The sequence below is a fragment of the Haliotis rufescens genome, unplaced genomic scaffold, assembly GCF_023055435.1.
Source record: "Haliotis rufescens isolate VD_foot unplaced genomic scaffold, xgHalRufe1.0.p SCAF_81, whole genome shotgun sequence".
NCBI classification, from domain to species: Eukaryota; Metazoa; Mollusca; class Gastropoda; order Lepetellida; family Haliotidae; genus Haliotis; species Haliotis rufescens.
This window is the reverse complement of record NW_025964374.1, coordinates 894,032-917,482: the sequence shown is the minus strand read 5'-3', so window position 1 is coordinate 917,482 and position 23,451 is coordinate 894,032. Positions and strand designations below refer to the sequence as shown.

The 23,451-nt window shown below is 40.0% G+C and overlaps 1 protein-coding gene across 1 annotated transcript in view; it reads left to right on the top strand.

Moving 5' to 3' along the window:
• The window catches only part of LOC124142069 (anaphase-promoting complex subunit 4-like), a 183,436-nt gene that overhangs the window by 42,792 nt on the left and 117,193 nt on the right, over window positions 1-23,451 (top strand). The window contains exons 11-14 of the mRNA XM_048390089.1: window positions 18,293-18,363; window positions 19,957-19,999; window positions 21,399-21,475; window positions 23,165-23,317. Coding sequence (XP_048246046.1) covers window positions 18,293-18,363; window positions 19,957-19,999; window positions 21,399-21,475; window positions 23,165-23,317 — 344 coding nt within the window. The remainder of the gene's footprint in view (window positions 1-18,292; window positions 18,364-19,956; window positions 20,000-21,398; window positions 21,476-23,164; window positions 23,318-23,451) is intronic.

Genomic DNA, 23,451 nt, shown 5'->3' with positions numbered 1-23,451 from the left:
TTTTTTTGACAAGAATTGTCTCATGTCACAGATGGGAATTAATTGTGATAAAAAACATTGTCTCTTATCTGGCATGCATTCATACTTATTGTTTTCAAGACATGAATAGACCCGTGAAAATCCGGGTAGAGAACAGGTCTTCAGCAACCCATACTTGCCGTAAAAGGCGACTATGCTTGTCGTAAGAGTGAGTGAGTGAGTATGGTTTTACGCCGCTTTTAGCAATATTCCAGCAATATCACGGCGGGGGACACCAGAAATGGGCTTCACACAATGTACCCATGTCGGGAATCGAACCCGGGTCTTCGGCGTGACGAGCGAATGCTTTAACCACTAGGCTACCCGACCGCCCCGCTTGTCGTAAGAGGTGACTGGCGGGATCGGGTGGTAAGGCTCGCTGACTTGGTTGATGCATGTCATCTTATCTCAATTGCTTGGATCGATACTCATGATGTCAATCATTGGATTGTCTGGTTCAGATTCGATTATTTACAGGCCGCCGTCATATAGCTGGAATATTGCTGAGTGTGGTATTAAACAACAAACAAACAAACAAACATAAATGCCTCTGTGGTCTAGTGGATGTAGTGTCTGCCTGGAGAGCGGAAGGTTGGCGGTTAAATACCAAAAGACATTCAAAGATGGTACTTGTTGTTACCCTGCCTGGCTTTCGGCACTAATGGGATAAAATAAGGATTGGTCAGCTCAGTCAGTTTACTATGTCTGAGTGAGGTATGCATTTAAACTGTGGTGTTATATATATCTCAGTAGACTCGCACTGTAAAACCGGTATTAGTCTGGACTTGAACAAGCAGCCCCACATGCACGAATGTTTGCATGCATGTATGCACACATGCACTAACACACGCACACATACACACGCACACACACAGATGAATAGCATAAAAATGTGGTAGAATCTCACTTTTTGATAAATACGTTTTTCTTGATATTTGTAGCATTTGTAATAGTTTTTTGCTACTATGGATACAAAATTGGATATGTTATGAACAAGGATATATTTTTTTGCCACTCTGGATAAGGTTTATTTATTTGTGTAGAACCCCTGACAGCTTGCTGAGCCAAAAGTTCAAATGAGTGTTATAGTATTGGGTTTTGACATTTTTTATATGTATTTGTACACAAACATTTCAGAATTAATTGAGAAGTGGTGATTTATTTGCATATTTTACGCCAATATGAGCCCTATCTGGACCTGTATTTGATCTGCCTGCCTGATCCAGTTACATTTTCAACATCACTGAAACCACAAGGCAATATAAGGTGAAACTGGAGATCATATACGGTATGGCCTTTCTTTTATGTGTTGGAAAAAAATATTTGTTCTTCTTTAGTTTCCTCATTCAGGTTACCACCTCCATGGTCTAGTGGTAGAGAGCCGAAGGTCTGGGGTATGATAGCCGGCTGCATCATACCAAAATATGTTAAAAAGATGGTACTTGTTGTTACCCTGCTAGCACTCAGCATTCAGGGGCTAAAACAAGGATTCTTTGACTCCGAGTCAGTATGCTGTGTCTGAGTGGGGTATTCATGTTAATCTGCGGCATGGTATCTCAGTGGGCTAGCACTATAAAATAAGCATTTGTCCATACTAACACACACACACAAACCACACACAAATGCACGTTGCTATATAAGTGCAATAATCTTGTACGCAACGTTAAACCCCATTTAACCTAACCTTGATTCGGGTTGGTGCTGATAAAATAGGTACCAAAAATTATTTTATTTATATTTTTTTTCCATTTGCTTAGTAATTGGGGTCAGCGGATCTGTAAACCAACTAAAAAAACAAAACAACCCTAAATGGTGTATGCTGAAACTTTGTATTGATGAGCGATGTTATGCTGTCTCATAGACTAACATTTAGTCTCTGAAATCTTATATTACACAATATCTTTCTTGATTCTAAAAATATAAAAAAATTCCCTATGCTGATTGTGTCATAGAGCTAGCTTGAGCTGGCTAGACTTGCTTTTGTATGCATTTCTAGATTATTATTTTTTCATAAAATAAATATATTCCACGGTCATGGTGCAGGACTAGCTGTCTCATGACATGCTCACATAAATCGGATCCAAGTTTTAGACAGGCCCCCTGGGACAGTGGGGTATCATGACTATGCAGATATTGTTGCTACAAAAGCCCTGCTGTCTCTGTCTTCCTCCAGTGTTCAATGATGATCGAGATGTTGACAGCAGGATGCTGCCATTGATGTCAGTATGGGAATAAGGCCAATATTCTGATTTGCTTATACCCCTAGGTGTAGGGAGGGCATTGTGTTCACTGTGTTGGCCTCAGTGGGTAGACTCTCATTGTCATCGCCATTTGTGTCTTAACACAATGAGATTCGGGCTTACAGGAAGTTGAAGTGACATATGACAAAAATATGATAAACAGCAATATTGAGATGAGTCTGTGGCTGATACGGGTGACTTTATTTAATGTATTAATATTTTTCAAAGTTTACTATTTTATTTTTTATTTTTGGGCGTAACTTGCCAATAAACACAAGATTTCGATCAAATAAATATGAAAATTGTTGAATAAGAAACAGATTCTATGTAGAGTTGGGTTCAGCTGATCAAAGTAACAATAGATATCTTTATTGTCTGAAGAGACAAGCAATAAATATGAATTATTAAGATGAGTCTTCTGTGTAGAGCTGATGTTCAGTGATCCAGGTGACTTATTGGCAAAGTATTGCTGGTAAATACAGTACAAGGTGAAATGACAAGGATGCTTTTTTTCAAGTAGGTTTTCGTTCTTGATTGTAAAGGCTATTTTTAAAAAACAAAATTCAAGTTTCACATATTTCCACACCACTCAGGGGCATGCTCAAAGCGCTATTATTACCCCAGTCACTTGATAAATATGCACTCAAGAATCTTTCTCAGCTCCCTGGGGAGTATACATCCCAAGCTGCCTGTAAGGCGCTAGAAGGTTACCAACCACTCAAGGTAGCCATCTCATGCTACCGGGTACCCATTCACTGCTGGGTGAACAAAGGCACATTTCGAACAAAGTCAATTGCTCAAGGAGACGTCACATGTGTTCTTCAAAGTGGGGCAGGACCGAAGCCCGAGAAACTCTCAGGAGCCAAGCTGACAGAACATGGTCACCCATTCAAGGATTGTCCGCGACTGATGTTGCTTAACTGATTTGTGACCTGTGTGCTGTGCACAGGACCACGTGCCACCACGTTTTGAGGGATACGAGTTGAGTGAGAGAATGAGGAGTGAGCCAGCAGGGCTTTTGGCATTAATACATAGAGATTAATCAGATTATTACACGTGCATGTGTGTCATACTGGTTTTACGAAACGAGTGTCAGAATTATTGTATTTCTCATAAATCAGTATCACACACATGTGAGTGAAATAATTTCTTTTTATTGTATATAGTTATACCAAGGTTCCATCCGTCCGTCCGTCCGAAAACTTTGTCCTCGCGATTTCTCTTAAACTATTCAGTGGATTCATCTCAAACTTAGTACATATAATCTGTGTCATGTGGAGGGGTGCAGTCAAAAGTTTGTTTTTATTAATTTTCCATTTTTTTATGAATTTTTCAAACCCTAACCCTATCCATTATTTAATTTGAAACTACTGACACACTAGGAGGGTCGGGGGTATTAGTGAGCCACGCTCACTTTTGCCCTTGTTTACCTATGATTTCTGAATCCCTTTGAGCTCCCCTTTACATAAATGCACTGATCACCACCGCTGTATAGAAAACCACAATTTGTCGAATGATGTCCACAATCTTGGCATCGTTTCTAGTGTGATGTCATTCTGTCCTTACGTCACAATGAGATTCGAATGACGTCAACAATGCCGTCTGGATGATGGAAACAATGCACTGGTGCGCGAGAAAGGATATTTGCACCAGTGAACATACAATTTTTATGAACTCGGTTATTTCTAACCCTGTGGTAATACACCGAAATGTGACATGACGTTGTGAGAAGAAATCATCTATAGTCATCCATAGAACATTCTATGGAGGGCTGAGTTTGTCTGATCAAAGTAAAATCAAACTGCTTTATTGTCTGAAATGATGCCATTGTGTAGGGACAACCAATAAATATGAATTATTTGCCTGTTTACATATATTTTATGTCTTCGTGATGCGTACATTGTAAACAATGTAAAAGAAGTCATCCATTTGGTTCTTTGACTGTGACAATACTCCCCTCACCCCTCCTATGGAATGAAAAGCCCTAACCCCTCCTATGAAATGAAAAAGCCCTCACCCTTCCTATGAAATGAAAAAGTAAAGTATATACAAGAATCAAAATGCATAAAAAATGCCACACATATTTCATTCTTTTCTGTTTATAATGTCTGTGTTTTCAATGCCAAAATAAGATATATATACTGAACAAAAAAGGTTAGGGATAATAAATATTTGGGGGGATATTTTTATTAAATTGTGTGCTCAGCCTTCACTACAGAAAAATATCCCAAACAATATTCATGATCCCTGACTTATTTTGTCCAATATACATTCCCTTTGTGTACGCATCCTCTGTTACCTCGACCTAAACACAATAAACCCACACGAGACAAACAAGGAACAAATGCGTGACCGTATCAGGAATATATGTGTCACACCTCACTGACGTATATTAGATAGCTGCTCATTACGGCCAAACAAAGCTTTGAAAAATGAACCCGCGAGCACATATGGGTGTCCAGTTTCAGTGCTGTATGCCAGGTGATTTCCCTGTCATATCGTCCATTGTCTGCCTCCATAGCCCTGGCTTGCAGAGACAAACTGTCCTCCTCTGGCTGCTTGGTGAATGGGTGAAAAATTGTTTCCATCACGCTAAATCCTTGTCCTACCCTCGGTCTGCCCACAGATTGAATCTTATCACAAAGACATCTCGTCTTGGTCAAAGATAATTATAACATTCAAGTAGAAATTTGAACATTGATTTAAGTACCAATTCAGTCTCAAATGGCTACGTCTGATAACTTGATCCAAAATAGATTTTGATGTACTGGTACTACTCTAAGAGAGGTTTCGATTGATGGAAATGTTTGAAGGATGACGTTTCGATGTTGAAAAATCTCAACCAGCAACTTCATTGATTGTTTTCAAACCATTTTTAAATCCACATGAACTGTTTCCAGCATCATTGTCAGTAGTGACATGTTTCTGGAGTAAGAAATCATGGTACAAAGAAAGGTCCCTTAGTATATATTTATTTAGATATGTCCAACAGGAATCTGCTGCATTGTTTCTGGACTTTCTGAAGTTCTTCTGATATTTTGGTGATGTTTTGTTCAACAAGTTTGTTTGTTTGTTGTTTAACGCCGCAGTCAGCAATATACCAGCTATATGATGACGGTCTGTATATAATTAAGTCTGGACCAGACAATCCATGGATGACATCACGAGCCTCAATCTACGCGATTGGGATACGATGACATGCATCAACCAAGTCAGTGAGTCTGACCATCCGATCCCGTTAGTCTCCTCTTACGACAAGCAAAGTCGCCTCTTGAGACACGCATGGGTTGCTGTTGACCTATTCAGGGGTCTGTGTTTCTTGGCCAAAGTATTGAAATCACTTCTTTTATCCGATGCTTGAAATATAACAAATATATTACCAAATTGTTTGGGCGTTGGGGTAGCCTAATGGTTAATGCATTTGCTCGTCACGCTGAAGGCCATGTTTCGATTCCCGACATGGGTACAATGTGTGAAGTCAGTTTCTTGTGTCTCCCGCCGTGATATTGCTGGAATATTGCTAAAAGCGGTGTAAAACCATACTCACTACAACATGGTTTAGTAAAAGTACTAGTCTTTACATACTCAAGTCAAAATAGGTCCCAAGCCATGATCTGTATTCTTCGTCAGTATATGGTCTCGGTTATGGGTTTATGGTCTCTGTTCTTGTTAGCATATGGTCTGTTGTCTGTGTATGATCTCTGTTATGTCTGTAATGATCTCTGTTGTCAGCATATGGTTTTTGTCCTTGTCAGCATATGGCCTCTGTTCTCGTCTGTGTGTCATGTCTGTTCTTGCAAGCATATCATCTCTGTTATCAGTTTATGGTCTGTTCTTGACTGTATAGAGGTGGTCTGGTAGCCTAGTGGTTAAAGTGTTCGCTCATCACGCCGAAGACCTGGGTTTGATTCCCGACTTGGGTACAATATGTGAAGCCCATTTTGTTAATGCCAGTCCAATAACCAAACCCAACTGCTGTAGACACTTTGCTTCTTTTATTCTTCCTCAGCCTTACACCACTCACTCAAAAACAACCTGTCACGCTGGCCGGCACATGCTCACTCCCTTTTATCACAACACAAGATTTTCCCAGCAGCCCCACCTCCGACATACGCAGTGGGACTAGCTTAGCAGACGATATATCAACATATTTCTGGTGTCCCCCGCCTTGATATTGCTGGAATATTGCAGCCAACAACCATACTCACTCACTCACTCACTCACTCACTCACTCACTCACTCACTCACTCACTCACTCACTCACTCACTATCTCACTCACTCACTCACTCACTCACTATCTCACTCACTCACTCACTATCTCACTAACTCACTATGGTCTCTGTTCTTGTCTGCTTGTGGTCCCTGAAGGGGAAAAAGATGTGGTAGACAGTGTTCCCGCTGCCTTTTTTACTCTAAAAATTGCCAGTCCCAACTTTCAACAAATAAAAAAAATGTATGAAAACTATTGGGTTTTAATTCTTCCAACATCATGTTCAGTGCAAAGATGTCATCTCTGGTTGGTTGGTTGGTTGGTTGGTTGGTTGGGTAACGCCGCACTCAGCAATATTCCACCTATATGATGGCTGTCTGTAAATCATCGAGTCTGGACCAGACAATCCAGTGATTAATATCATGAGTATCGATCCACGCAATTGGGATCGATGACATGCATCAACCAAGTCAGCGAGCCTGACCACTGATCCCGTGAGCTTCCTTTTACGACAAGCATAGTCGCTTTTTACATCAAGCATGGGTTGCTGAAGACCTATTCTACCCTGGATCTTCACGGATGTGGTTGCAGAAGACCTATACTACCCAGGATCTTCTCATCTCATTGTTAGATCTATACGTCATTCACACAAACTTCAGTCATAATTTTCTCTTTTGTTTTTAAATATTTCGAGAGAAAGTAGCTACAAATGGATATTTAACTGAGAAATAGACATGGGGAAACCCTGATGGTAACAGACAAGCTGATTTTGTTCGTAAAATGTACTTATATAAATATCACCAATGTGCAACAACAAAGATTTAGAAGGTACTTTATTTGCCGGTCCACAGGGACTGGCAGTCACATGAATTACTGGTCCAAGCCTTATTTTACCGGTAAAAAACTGGTAATTACTGGTAAACAGGAACACTGGTAGAGGAGTATCTAAGAAAGATGGTGCGGACAGGAGAGGGGATAGGATAGGAATAATCCTACACTTAATGTGGCTGTCAGTAATGTAATTGATGGTTGTTGATGGCATTGATGTAACAGAAAGTAACAGCAAGTGTGTTGGGAGTCCCTAGTAGACAGGTAAACTATACACCTGGAGTCCCCTGTGAGATTGTGTAGGCAGCAGGTGCCCCCCAGAGACCAGGGTGAGGGAGGAAGTCTTCATTATGGGGTGGTGTGAGCTATGGTCAGGTGGCCCAGGGGAGGGACAATCACTGCTTCTCCAAGGTGTCAGGGGTGGCAGCTTGGAAACACCCAGAAAACTCAGTGTGGATGATGGTGGAAAATTAGGACTGATTTTGAAATTGGAAAAGAAATTGTAGGTCAGAAATAGTTTTCTTCACGATTATGTGTAGAAACAGCCTAAAATATAAATTTATCCAGGTCAAGTTCCAGCAAGTCAAAGCCCAAGAATTCACTCTCACACCATTAACACTTTTTGCCATTATTGTCAATATTTGTTTGCACCAAAATATCCCAAACACTGTTTCTATAAAAAACATATACTGACACACTTTGAAAACACATATTCAATTTTATGTAATATTTAGCAAAATGGCCACGAAAATGAATTTAGTTGTTCCGGGTATTTAGGCATGAGATAATTAAACACAACACTGCTGTAATACAGGTTCAACACTTTTCTGATTTCAATTTCAAGTTGATCATGCGTTTTTATTGTGTTTAAGTCTATGTGAAGGTTTCAATAAATGAAATCTATTAAGCAATAGCCTTGCAAGACCATGTTGTCTCCAGCCTAGAGTTAGTGAAAAATATGCTACATGCTTTTGTGAAAAAAAATTAATCCAAATATTTGCAGGCCTCGATTTAAGGAACTTGATTTAACTTGCACCAGGTGCATGGTGACAAAAACCAAGTTGCACCAAACAAAACCAGGTTGCTCCCTGGTCTCATAAATTTATAAAAGTTAAAACATATATCGTCTGCTGTCAGTGTCACCTCAATTAAGGATGCAGTGTTATGATGCAATAGCAACATGTGTACATAATTTTGAAGTACCCCCAGTTTGATGATGTCAAGCCCATGAAAATATACGAAACATAGTGATTAGTGTTGTAAGGTATAAAATACGAGATACTGAGTGTGTTCATAGACAAGTAAGGTTAGTCGGACACAAATTTGTTTTTTTTGTACATGCACTGGATGCATGTGGACATAAATATTAGGATGCATTTTTCAATAATATATAAACTACGTTTATAACGAACAAGCTTATAACGAACTGACGGATATAACAAATTTATTTTTTGGTCCCGTCCATTTGCTGTATATATGCTGTACATATGCTCATTACGAACTACGGTTGTAAAGAACTAAAATAAGTAATCCCTTTGGGGTCGTTATAAACGTAGTTGACTGGAGTAGCACTGGTGCATGTTTTTTATGACTAAATCGTGCCCTGGTTTGTGTATGTTCTATAAAAAAACTCACATTAAATTAATGAAGGATACATGAGGATGTGAAGAGATACTTAAAGTTACACATAATAAATATTTATCTTCATGATTGTCAAGTACAGAATAAAAGAACGATTCGTGACAAAATGCAAGAACCGAAATGAGCTCAGCAACATGAATCTTTGACAGGTACACGTTGACAGCCATTGATTTCCGTGTTGTAGATGGGGGTGACCCCTGATTATATGTGACACTTGACTGGTAGATTACCCTCCAATACATTGTGCAATTAATCATTAATTAATCCAAACTTCCCAGGTATAGAGTCGCACAAAGAAGTGGCCAAATCTCATTAGGACTCAAATGGTGAGGATCAGTTTTATTGCTGCATTTGTAAACAGAAGAAATGGGCCAGTAGTTCAATAAATCTCACCTCATGGATTGTTAATCTTTTCCTCTATGTAATTGTCAGGGGAAAATGTAAAGTGGTTTTTGGTGACCCCTGTGTAACTGACCGTTACCCTGCTCCGTGACTCGGCTGTGGGGGGTCAGAAAGGTCCAGCCCTAACCCCCACGGGGCCATTGTTGTCCAGTCTGTCACCCAGGGGCTGTGACAGTGGTCGTTACAGTCTGTATCATATATATATCAACTTGTGTCCGACAGGCAGGCAGTTATGGTTGATCTGTATTGTGAGTTTGGATTTTATTCCCGTCTTCCCCGTATTAAGCGCCCTGCTTCAGTAAGCATCCCCTGCCCAACTTCTAGACCAGTCTGTAATTAATCTCTATGAGCACCTCCTACCTGGACAGAAACTTTACATCACATCCTTTTTTGCTTGTATGTGCTAAAGACTTCTTACAGGGGTAGATTTAACAACAAATTTGTATGTAGCCAGCAGGGCTTGCTCCTGTTAGAAGTTACTGGCCCCCTCCGAAGTAACTGGCCTTACAACTAAATGGTGGAGTCTGCGAAGTGGCTGAACCTGTGGTCACGTAGCCACCAAGTGGGGCTCTGAACATTTTAGAACTCCTCACCTCTGAAACATCTTTTCCTGCTCTCTGAGATTAAATCTTGGCTTCCATTTGCCTCATTTTGTGGTGATTTTTGAGCAAATAAAGATGTTGTTCACAACATTACAAAATGGCACCCTGGTGATTCTACCGAGATGATCGACATCTTTTTTATTAGTAAACCATTCACAAAACCTCATCCCCCCTCAATATTTTCTCATGAACATTACATGGTTTACGAGTAGTGTGCAATTAAAAAAATTATATATACATGGAGAAGGGGTTAAATTTTGACTAGCCAGACAGGCCATCTACTGAAGGTTTCAGCAAGCCCTTTGTAATTTTAACTGGCCACAGGCCAATGGGCCAGCAGCTAAATTGACCCCCGTCTTAAAGAAACAGCAGCATGGAAGGGGTATATAGTTGGCCTGGAACTATCACTGAAAATGTTTTAGTTTCATCACTGAGTTTGTTCACTACCACTTGATCTCAAACATATTTAGGTCATTGTGTATGGTTTAATAAGCACCTCCCTCTGTCAATTTTCTAAGCACTTAGGGAGCTTATTACTGCAAATGGATCATTTTGAATACTGTATGTATTCAGGGGTTCGAGCGACGTTGGGTTGTTATTAGCTTGATCTTACTTATTTTTCGCTTTTAGGGTTTAGAATTTTTTTTTTGTTGTTGTCAGAGTCGACGAAGGGGGGATTGGGTGGTCAGTCTGACTGATTGTCTGTCATTAATATTTAAGAATAAACGTACAAAACGGTGTGCAAGCTGTGTAAATCCATAGATTTACGCAAAGTGTGCACACCATTTGTCATGTTGATAACTCCATAAATGCAAAATTGTATTGAAATCAAATCTTATGAATAAATATGTCAACAATAATAACTTCACAGACTGCTTATTTAATCATCAACATGCAAAAAAATGAACACAACAATGCGAAATCAGTGACATCGTTAAGCGCAATAATGCAACAAAGTCCCCAACCATTTTATTGTCAGCCAATCAGGAAACTGTAATCCCCCAGTGGGTGTGGCATGATTTGTTTCAGTTTATGGAAACATAAACACAAAAATATTTTCTTGGTTAGCCAGTCAAATGCCACTGTAATATATATTTATTTAATCATGCTTTCATTCTCTGTTTTGCCCTATCCAGACTATTTACAGAGACTTCTTTGAGTGGCATTTAGAAGTTGGAATGGTAACTAAGACAAAATTGTTATGGATGAGCAACTTCTTTATTACAATTGGGCTGGATGAGCAACTTCTTTATTACAATTGGGACAGCCCAATTGTAATGAAGAAGTTGCTCATCCATAACAATTTTGTCTTAGTTATTTACAGAGACCTTTTTTAAGCTTAAATATTGCTGACTGTGACAAAAGCAAAGAAAGACACATACACAAGATAATGTCAGGTTGACATCGAGGAATTCAGTTAAAACGTATTCGGTTAACTCTGGCATTTAGAATTTGTGATGACCAGCTCTTTTGCTAAACCAACAAGCAAATCTACCGAGATCTAGCTGGCATTGCAAATATGGCCTGCGTGTGTTCAGTTGACCTGGACAGTGTGCTGTTAGTCCATGTGCTGACAAAATACAGACACTGTTTGTTTTTCGTACAGCCTCACACTCAGACTATATTTGTCACACGTGTAGTGTGTGTTTACTCATATCACAAGACTTGAAAAGATGGTTCTTGTTGTTTCCCTGCCTGGTGCTCGGCATTAAAGGACAAATCAAGGACTGGTTGGTTTGGGGTCAGTTTTCTGTGTCTGAGTGGGGTATTCATGTCAAACTGTGCATGGTATCAAAGTGGGCTGGCTCTAGAAAACTGCAGTGTTCCTGTTTACTGGTAAAATTAGGCTTGGACTGGTAATTCTTGTGAATGCCAGTCCCTGTGGACCGGCAAATAAAGTACCTTATAAATCTTTGTTGTTGAACAAAACATTGGCGATATTCATATAAGTATATTTTCGAACAAAGTCAGCTTGTCAGTTGCCATCTGGGTTTCCCCTTGTCTATTTTTGGTGCTATTAAATAAGATTTCGCTTTCCTTCAAGGTTGAATATATATTTGCAGCGATTTAGTCTTGAAATATTTATAAAAAAAGAGAGTTGAAAGAATTAAAACACGTAATTTTCATACGTTTTTTCATTTGTTGAAAGTTGGGACTGACAAAAATTAGGGGGGACTGGTAATTTTTAAAGTTGCCAGTCCTACTGGACTGGCAGTTTCAAAAGCTGACAGGAACACTGAAACTGTCATTAATCGGGTCCAGTACAATCAGACAGACAGACAGACAGACACTTCATGTTGACCCTTTGACTTAAATAATCAACACACTAAACAATGCTTCAACAATTTGATGACAACAGACATGTTGTTTCACAAATTGTTTTGTTTTCTGCACCCTCCCTTCCCCAGCAAACCATTTCTCATTTTGCATGTTTTAATTTTTGATTGGTTTCACACTGGTAACAGTCAACAATTTGGCTCCATCATATGGAAGCCCATTTTTCAGTCTGAGAAAGCTGAAAAACACCATGAATATTTTACATTGTTCGAAGGAGGTGACTAAGCTTATAGTAAGAGGTGACTAACGGGATTGGACGGTCAGGGTCACTGACTGGGTCGTTGCATGTCATTGTATCGCAATGTGTGGATCGATGCTCATGATATCAATCACTGGATGGTCTGGTCCAGACTCGATTATTTACAGACTGCCGTCATATAGCTGGAATATTGCTGAGTGCGGCGTTAAACAACTACAAACAAACATGGTAAACAAAACATCGCCTAATTATCAGAAGAACTTCAGAAGGTCCAGAAACAATCCAGCAGATTACTGTTGGACATATCTAAATATATATGTACCAAGGGACATTACTTTGTACCATCACTGGATATTAGTCACTGGATGGTCTGGTCCAGACTCGATTATTTACAGACTGCCATCATATAGCTGGAATATTGCTGAGTGTGGCTTTAAACAACAAACAAACATAAAGGAGGTGTTTATATACACAGAGAAATTATTTTATGAGTGTTTGGCTTAGCATTGCAATTATTCAGAAAGATGAACATATACATTTGCAGTGCCTAAGACCACTGCACGCACGCACGCACGCACGCACACACACTCTCCCACTCCCACTCCCACTCCCACTCCCACTCCCACTCCCCAACACTACCTCAAAATTATTCGTTCAATTATTTTTTATGATTTATTGTATGGAAGCTTCCAATATCAGTTGTCTATGAAGTAGTTGTGATGTTTTCCGTCCCTCCTACACACACCCGGGATATCAGGTGGAGACCTGTCCCATGAACTGCACCCCTAGAGGGTGGTGGTTTAGGTGGGGATTAACACTTCAAAGAGGAACACATCAGTGTCTGCAAAGCACTTCTTACGAGACCTTTTCTTTTCAACATAGTAAACCTTTGGCATCTTTATGGACAATCTTCAGGCCAGAGTACCGTTTCAGTTTTCAATGGATTAATGGCCATGATTTTCTCCACACAGTTGTGTTAAGTGGACCTCATATGGTTTAAATACCGGAATGATATTAAACTCGGGGCATGAAATGTTCATGGTCAGTGTGACCTATGTGTGACATGTCACATCCCTGCTGGACCTGTGTTCAGCGGCACTGCAGTAACAGTACAGGAGATTTAACATGGCCTGTCATCCCTCCCACTCTGTCTCGCACAACCAGCTTCACCACTCTCTCTCTCCTCTACTCTCCATCTATTCACTCTGTCACCCCACACTCCACCCCGCCCCACCCATCCCTCTCTCCCCTTTACTCACTCCTCTTTCCATCTTTCCCTTCCTATTCACTCTCACCCCCACACTCCACCCCACCCCTATTCCTCTCTCTCTCTCCTTTACCACTTCTCTTTCCATCTTTCCCTTCCTATTCACTCTCACCCCACACTCCACCCCACCCCTATTCCTCTCTCTTTTCCTTTACCACTTCTCTTTCCATCTTTCCCTTCCTATTCACTCTCACCCCCACACTCCACCCCACCCCACCCCTATTCCTCTCTCTCTCTCCTTTACCACTTCTCTTTCCACCTTTCCTTTCCTATGCACTCTGTCACCCCACCCCACCCCACCCCACCCCACCCCACCCCACCCCATCCCTATCTCTCTCCTTCACCTCACTCCTCTTTCCATCCAACTTGTCTCACTGAATCTCCCTCTCACCTCACAACCGTACCCTTGTTTCTTCCTGCTCATCTCTTACCCCTAGGACCTACTCGGTCTCCTCCTGTACCCACTCATCTCCCCCCCCCCCACCCCCCCACACCCCCCCACACACACACATACACACACTTGTACCCCTGCTACTCCCCCATTTGTCCACACATCACCACTTGTACCCCCACCACACACACACTTGCATCCTCACCTTTGCTTGCGCCTCTCTCATCTTCACACACGCCCCCTTATCTCTGCCCATACCTTCTCATCTTCACACACAACCCCTTATCTTCTCACGCACCCTCTCATCTTCACACATGCCCCCTTATGTCCACCCATACCTTCTCATCTTCACACACGCCCCCTTATCTTCTCACGCACCCTCTCATCTTCACACCCCTCTCCCCACCCACGTATTTCCCTTCATTTGATTTTAAACTCACAGTCATCACTCCTCTCGTTTCTCTTTAAGATCCCATAGCACTATTCTCGTAAACCTATCACCCCTATTTCGTTTTGTCCAAATAGTCGATTGTTTTTGTTTTTCTGTGATGTGTAACTGATACTTACTTTCATCTACTATCTACTATTATTATTGGTCTTTACAAACACCTGCTGGAATCGACTGGTTCTTGTCGCGAATAGCTGTAATATTGCTGATACTGCGTAAAACAGTATGTTTTCATTCACTATTCTAGCTCAGCTCTTGCTCCTGGAAATGATAGACTTAGGGTTTCTTTAGGCCACACTTTTTAAATTTTGTGTTTCACAGATTGATTCCAGCTTTTCCACACAAAGTTTGTCGAATTAAGAAAATAAATAAATAAATAAATAAATAAATATTTATTTATTTATTTATTTATTTATTTATTTATTTATTTATTTATTTATTTATTTATTTATTTATTTATTTATTTATTTATTTATTCATTCATTCATTCATTCATTCATTCATTCATTCATTCATTCATTCTGCTGTGGAGTTAAAACTGCAGCTGCCCTCATTCATTCATTTATTCATTCATTCATTCATTCATTCATTCTGCTGTGGAGGTAAAACTGCAGCTGCATTCATTCATTCATTCATTCATTCATTCATTCATCATTCTGCTGTGGAGGTAAAACTGCAGCTGCATTCATTCATTCATTCATTCATTCATTCATTCATTCATCATTCTGCTGTGGAGGTAAAACTGCAGCTGCATTCATTCATTCATTCATTCATTCATTCATTATTCATCATTCTGCCGTGGAGTTAAAACTGCAGCTGCCTTCTTGAGTCACTGATAGTAATGTAGACATGGAATTGATGTATGACATTTTTAATTGAGGTTCTATATTACTAGTGGGAGACATATGGAGAATCTCACCCAAGTGTCTTTTGATATCAAATATATCTACACGAGTCGATAAAAGTTTAAGACTCTGAGGCTTGCCGTGAGTTTTAAACTTTTATCTACGAGTGTTGATATATTTGATATCAAAAGACACAAGGGTGGTATTCTATTTATCATCCAACATCATTCTTCCAACTTGTTCAGTTTGTAGACAAATAATAAGCAGTGTCTTCAGTGTAAAAAGTACTGTTAACAGCTTCAGTAGCAGAGCCATTAGTGATGTCATTTGATTGTGACGTCATGGTAACCAGTGACGTCACAATGATCTGCAAAGCATTGTGATGCAATTTCAATGTAGATCTTGTTGATTTCATCCAAGCCATATCTCCTGTGGGAGCCAGTTTGGGATGATGAAATAAAAATATATATTCTTATGTAACTTATTTTTTCCTGGGCACCTTTTCAGTAGGGGCGTTGGGCCCATGAAACGAAAAAATATAATGTGTGGCCCTACTATTCCTGGGTTTAATTGTTGAATTATCTGTTTTACCTTATACACAACTTGATGTCAGGGTTCATATGTGAGTCAAACACGCACACACACAACTGATCTGCCTCCATACTGATCCCCCCCCTCCTTCCCCAACCCCTTAGGGTGTTCCACGACAGGTACACCTACCTAAGGGCTGTAGTTTCCTGTCCGACCACCCTTAGGGCGAGTTCTAATGAGTGTGGTAACAATAGCATTGTTCTGCTGTGAGTATCAGTTGTATCGTGCACCAATAGGATGTATAATATTATTTCTTGAACTGTCATTTTCTAAAGAACCCCCACTGTACTCTCTCATTTGCTAATTAGCAGGACTAAAATCTTTTTGTCAGTCAGATAACATTTTTGCAACAGCTTAAAGATTAAACAGATAGCTTTGTGATTTAGAAGATCTGGATTAACCTGTGTCTTTGATGTTTGTGTAAGTGACCCCCCAACACTGAATTATTTCCAAATGGTGTTTCAGTGGTGTGTGTGAGGCGTTATGTTAATTATTGAAGATTAATACTGGCCATAAAGTTTATGTGTTATCTCCCCTTGATTAAAGGGCAAGGTGTGTGACTATTAGTGTATGTGTGTATAACGCAACCCAAGATTACAGGGCACTGGTTTTTTTACCGATGTAGATAATTTTGATATCTTTGTTTCGTTGTAGGTAATATGTGATATATATGTAATGACAAGGATCTAACTGTTTAATTGTTTATGTAGTAAGACTTTAAGCTGCGTTGCGTGAATTGAAAGATTACGAAAGAATAGATTTATCATAGAAGTGTGATAGGATTGTGTAAGTAAGGGTGTTATCTATAATGGCAAGCTGTTCCAGGATCACATAATGTTAAACTAAGATGGAGGAGATATGTTTAATAACAGAGTTCATTGTGGATGCAGGGATTTATCTAGACCTGCTCAGAGGCTAATAAAGTCTGCAGCAAATGATAGCAAATATTCCCTTATTTGATTTTTATAATCTCCTAATTCCTCAGAATTTACGAAAATGAATTTGAACAATATCACAATTCTTTCGCAAGTCTCTTGCCAAGGGTTCTTTGTTTGGAATCCTGGATAAATCCTGGTTTGTCAACAAACAAACAGGACCAGGGATGAAAGTTATTTAGACCAATTTTTATCGCCCCATTTTCAAAATGGGGTATAGAGCAATCAATATGTGTGTCCGTCTGTTTGTCCTCTTTCCGTTTTCGGAACAGAACCGTTGAACATATTTTGTTGAAACCTGCTGTACAGATTTGTTTAGTAGTTAACTGATGCATGTTGATGATGTGGGATTTTTATTTTTTTATTTTGTTTTATGTTTTATGTTTAATGACAACAAGTTGAGCTTTAATGAAAATAAGGGTGGTGCTTCTTTCCTGAGCAGAACAACAATACTGTTGAAACATTTCTTGATGAAACTTGCTATGAAGATCAGTCAAGTGGTGAACTGGTGCCTTTTGATGATAGGAATATTTCTGATCAGCATTATTTTTTTCTTCACTGAATCAAAGGTATCCAATGGCATTGAGTGGAGTATAGGTAGCCAAATCCTATTTCCAAATTGGAGCAGACTGGGGGATATGTCAGTTCCTGATGCCTCTTGTCTTCTAAATGAAACTTTTGAGAACAGACTTACATTCTTATTGCTGAAATATACCAAAAGTGGGGTATTAGTAGCCAAATTCCATTTCCGAATTGCAGCAGACCAGGAGATATGTCAGTTCCTGATAACTCTTGTTTGATCCCCTGACCAAAATGTTACAAATTTGGAAATTAAAATGAAACAGACTTACATTCTTATTGCTGAAATAAACTTTAAATTGCGCAACTTAGGATTTGAAGTAACATTTTGACTTTCATTGTCATCATTAAAAAATACTCCTTTCATTTCTGTCTTTTGTCTCTCTTTATTTCATCTCACTAAGTATACTTTGAATAGATGAAAGAGGATAACTTTTAACATTGTCGTTATGTTTCAACTACAAGACAACAATCCTCTGAGCAACACCCTGGTCAGATCACAGTGAACGTCATTCACCAACCTACCCTCCAGAGCTGATTAGGGCACAAATGGCGTCTAAGGCACAGAAAAAACTGGAATACTATTCAAAGCGACTTTAAACCCAACTCACTCAAACCGCCTTTGAAGTACATGATGTTATACTAGTATCGATAATGAAATTACCATGTAATATGTATTGAGAGACAAAAAACTGATGCATCTCATTACCACAGTTTTTTTTGTGTTGTTGATGTAGATGTATCTGTGATGCTTTCAGAAAGCTCAGAGTGGGCAGAGCAGCAGCGTCAGCAACGACTTCCTGGAACTCCTGCTGTTTGGGACACCCAGGTAGGGTCATCTTGCTCTCTTGTTTTAGAGTCCAGGGTCCCATTCAACCAAACTATCTCAGTGCTATGATGTGTGGATCATCTTGGCGCTAGGTTTATGTGCACAGGAGGGGCACGGGTGGCCCAGTCGTCTAAGGCGCCGCGATTCGCTGTGCGGAGTTGCGTCCCTTGGGCACGCCAGAAACCTATGATTGTGGGCTCGAATCCCAGTTCACCCCGATTATATTTCTAGGTTTGTCAGCACCATACCCGTGCTCGTGGGTTTCACCGAAGTGGTAACATCTGAGACCTGCATCACTTCGGGCTTTCCTCCCACATTAAGCTGACACACCGCGATATAACTGGAACACTGTTAAAAGCGGCGTTAAACCCAACTCACTCACTCAATCATGTTCACAGGACATGAACGTTTTGATTTTTTTTCAAAATTCTATTTCATACGAAAAAAACAGTTACAAATTTGATTTGATTTGAAATGTACTGTGGAGAGATATTGGTGGATTGCAAAGATATTGCAAGAAAAAGATCGATCTTAAATATTGAAAGATTATGGTGTAATGCAGTACTTGACTGTAACTTCAGACAGTCCAGAAAATTGTGATGTCACCTTCAATTGCAGGCAGCAGTGAATGTATTCAGAACTATAATTAAACTATTTTATGATAAAAACATATCTTAATGTTATTGAGTTGTCTGTGCCAACATTTAAGTCTACCTGCACATAATTGTCTTTTAGTTTATGGATCTAAGATTTTGATATCACAAGCTGATTAAAAGCCAATTTGATCATCTCTGGCTGCAATCTGTTGAGTGTGTAGAATTATTTTATTCAGGATATTAAAAAAGCAAAAAACAATTCATAAACTGATTATTCCTCCTTATTCAAGTGGGGCGGTCAGGGTAGCCTAGTGGTTAAAGCGTTCACTCGTCACGCCAAAGACCTGGGTTCGATTCTTGGCATGGGTACAATGTGTGAAGCCTATTTCTGGTGTCCTCCGCCGTGATATTGCTGGAATACTGCTAAAAGCAGTGTAAAATCAAACTCACTCACTCACACTGAGTCCCAGGGTTAGAAACTAACAGTTTTCGTCCACTAGTCCTTATAATGATAACATATAGAAAAACCCTTAAAAAGGGCAAATTTCTACTAGTCCTTATGATACCTTTACCATGGGGCAGTTTGGCAAGGACTACAGGACTAGTGCCAATTTCTAACGCTGCGTGACTCCTTATTCAAGTGAGATCCTTCACCAAAAACTTCTGCCACAGTAGTCCTGGCCAACATTGAGGTATTTTATGACTGCTTCACTCATTTAACTAATTCAATTTCCACCAAACCGTTCTTTGTTTCATGGCACCAAATAATGATGCGTGTACAATAACTGTGATAAATACAACATTTGCAAGGTTTTCAGATGCATTTGCTGCACAAATTTCGCACATACACTTTTTGGAACTGTTATTGTGATTTTCCCTGACATTTCCAGTACTGTAGCAATATGGTGACAGGATACTGCCAGGTGCTTGAGAGGAAGGCAGTTCCACCAGGTGGCTACAAGACCAGTGTACATTGTGGCCTTAAATATGTTTTCAGTGAGGAGCTGGAGCAGTTCTTGCAGCATGAACTCACAGAAAAGGTAGGCTGTAACAGAATTAACTGAGGCATCTCTTGTATAAAGATGACGTCTTTGTAGCTAGGTTTTATTGGATAGAAAATATTATGTCCTGTACAAGATCATTGAGAATGTACTGCAAACTGCATGGGATACAAGAGGATTTCATTATTATGAAAATATAAATCGCCATGTCAGAAACCCTGTATTTCAACCCATGCTTGCTGTAAATGGCGACTATGCTTGTCAGAGGCGACAAAGGGGATTGGGTGGTCAGGCTCTCTGGCTTGGTCGATGCATGTCATCGATCCCAGATGCTCATGACATCAATCACTGGATTGTCTGGCTCAGACTTGATTATTTACAGACCGCCGTCATATAGCTGGAATATTGCTGAGTGCGGCGTTAAACAACAAACCAACCAACCACAGATGAGGCCCAGTTATCCTAGAAGACCTGTATCCATAGCCTTTGAGTTTATATTGTGGAAGAGACAAAGGGTGTAAATCTTCTGATCGAAGTGATGTTTGTGGCGTGTATGGATTGATAAGTGTTGACAGGTGTGCTGGCGCTAGGCTTTGTGGACATCTGTATTTTGTAGGTAAGAAAAAGAACCTTAGAGTTGATCCTGGTCTCAACTTGAGGTGAGGTGAAATTGGGTTTAACGTTGCGTCCAAGATTATTGCACTTATATAGCGATGTGCATGCATGTGTATGTGTGTGTGTGTGGCTGCTTGTACTAGTCCGGACTGATGCCGATTTATAGTGCTAGCACACTGAGATACCATGCCGCAGTTGAACATGAATACCCCACTCAGACACAGTATATTGACTCCGAGCCAACCAGTCCTTGTTTTAGCCCCTTAATGCCGAGCACCAGACAGGGTAACAACAAGTACCATCTTTTAACGTCTTTTGGTATGACGTGGCTGGGGATCGAACCCCGGACCTTCCACTCTTCGAATGGATGCTCTACCATTAGACCATGGAGGCGGTCTGGTCTCAACTTGAAGCCAGTGCAATGCCTTCAAAACTGGTTTTATATGTGGGAGTGTTCTAGACACAAACTGTGAGCTGTGGTTATTTTAAGGACCGCCTCTGTGGTCTCATGGTTGAGCGTCTGCCCGTAGTGCGGAAAGTCCGGTGTTTGATCCCCAGCTGCGTCATACCGTAAGATGTTTAAAGATGGTACTTGTTACTACCCTGCCTGCCACTCGGCATTAAGGGGCTAAGACAAGGACTGGTCCCGATGACTAGGACTGCCTATTGTTGGTGCGTCACCTTAGGACTGACAAATAGACTGACTCAGGCAATTCCCAGATTTAGTGATATATGTTTAATGCTCAGATTTGCCAGTAAAGTCTGTTGGATTCGTTTGGTAGTGTCGATACTTAAATGTCTTTTTCATTGTGTTTGATTGCAGGGTTTGAAGAAACTGGGTCATTCCATTGAGACTTCCTACTCCAACATACAGAAGCTGGTTGTGAAACATTTACAAAGGTCGGGAAACTGTCTGTTGCAGAATATCTTAAAGATAATAATCATATGAATGATAATATTAGAGACAGCATGAAGCCTTGATTAATTATTATCCCCTGCCCAACAAAGTTGGCAGGGGATATAGAAACGGGCTCCGTCCGTCCGTCCATCTTTCTGTCTGTCTGTCCATCACATTCCGTTTCCGGAGCATAACTCAGAAACCGTTCAATATTTTTTCATCAAACTTTGCAGGTCTATCAGGTACAGCTGAACTGGTGCCTTTTGCTATTTTGAAATTTTAGAAATTTTTATTTTTTACGTTTCCATGGCAGAGATGGACTTAGGTCCAAACTCTTCTTTTTTTCACAATTTCCATGACAAGTTCCACCTCGGTTAAAAAAGGTTAGGGTTTTGTTTAGATTTAATTATGTCATAAATTCTGCAACAGGGGCAGGGGATATAGCCATGTTAGTGGCAAACTCTTGTTTTGATTTCATTTAACAATAATCGCGACCCGTGAAGATCCGGGTTAGAATAGGTCTTCAGCAAGCCAATGTTTGCCATAAGAGGTGACTATGCTTGTAGTAAAAGGCAACTAACGGGATTGGGTGGTCAGACTCACTGACTTGGTTGATGCATGTCATCGTGTCCCAATTGCGTGGATCGATGCTCATGATATCAATCACTGGATTGTCTGGTCCAGACTCGATTATTTACAGACTGCCATCATAAAGCTGGAATATTGCTGAGTGCGGCGTTAAACAAACAAAACAAAACTAACATTAATGGCACAGTAAACACAGTCTCTCATGGATAATTAAATGTGATAATAATAAGTGCAATACTTCACTCCATAGAGTGATGATGATCAAGACATTATTACTGTGGCAAACAATCTGCAAGTGAATTACAATCTCAGCTCCTTGTGGAGTATGCATATACACTGTGTCATTGATCAGTTGATAACACGTACCACGTTAGCTATGTGTCCTGAATGATTCTGATAAAGTGTCAAGAAAAAGTTTGTCATCCGACAGTGGCTGTCGGTTCAGGGGACAGAAACACTCTCAGACTGTATTGCAATAAGGCAACACAGAGTATTGTATAATAACTAAATTATATTTATACATGGCCTTTGATGAGCTAAACAAGCAATAATTATTGCATTTATGCTTCCAAAAAGTGAAAATAGAATAGGCCTTGCCTACTGTTTCTTGATTGGCTGAAATAGAATAGGAAGGGCTTGTGTTTCATTATTGCGCTGAACCATGTCACTGACTTTGTGTTGCTATTTGTGTGTTGATGATTAGATAAGCAGTCAAATTTATTGTTGACATATTTATTTATAAGAATTTATTTCAATATAAATTCTTATTTTGAAGTTTACGGGATTTATGGTGATAACATTGTTTTTTTTTTGTTTATTTGCTGATCACATGAAATGTTTTTGCGTTTGTGGAGTTAAACATGTATAAAATAGTGTGCATACTTTGTGTTATTGTACTGTGTGGAACTGTTTTTGCAGTCATACTCCCACTTACACAAAAAAATATTGTTCTAAAAGTCAGTTCTAAAAAACTTCAGGATTGTCCTTGTTTATACAAGTTTTATGAAAGTAAGTTGATATATTATTTTTTTATGGGTAGGATGGTAGTAGAAATGTCAATTCCGGTGCTGATGTGGAGATTTTACGAGTGCTTCTCTGTGCAGTGTAAGCCAAGCCATGGTGTACCACCTGAGTGAACTGAGGGGTATGTCCCTGTGGTACGACAAGTTCGGGGTGCTCGGACTGGACACCAGCGATCTACAGAAGGCCGTGCAGCTCGCAGGAAGCTTTGTGCTCAACACCAGTCAGCTGCAACAGTAAGTAACGTAGGCTCCCATTGGTGGATAGACGAGTTGTTGGCTGTAAGTAATGCAGGCTCCCATTGGTGGATGGGTAATTGTTGGCTGTGAGTAACGCAGGCTCCCATTGGTGGATAGGTAGTTGTTGGTTG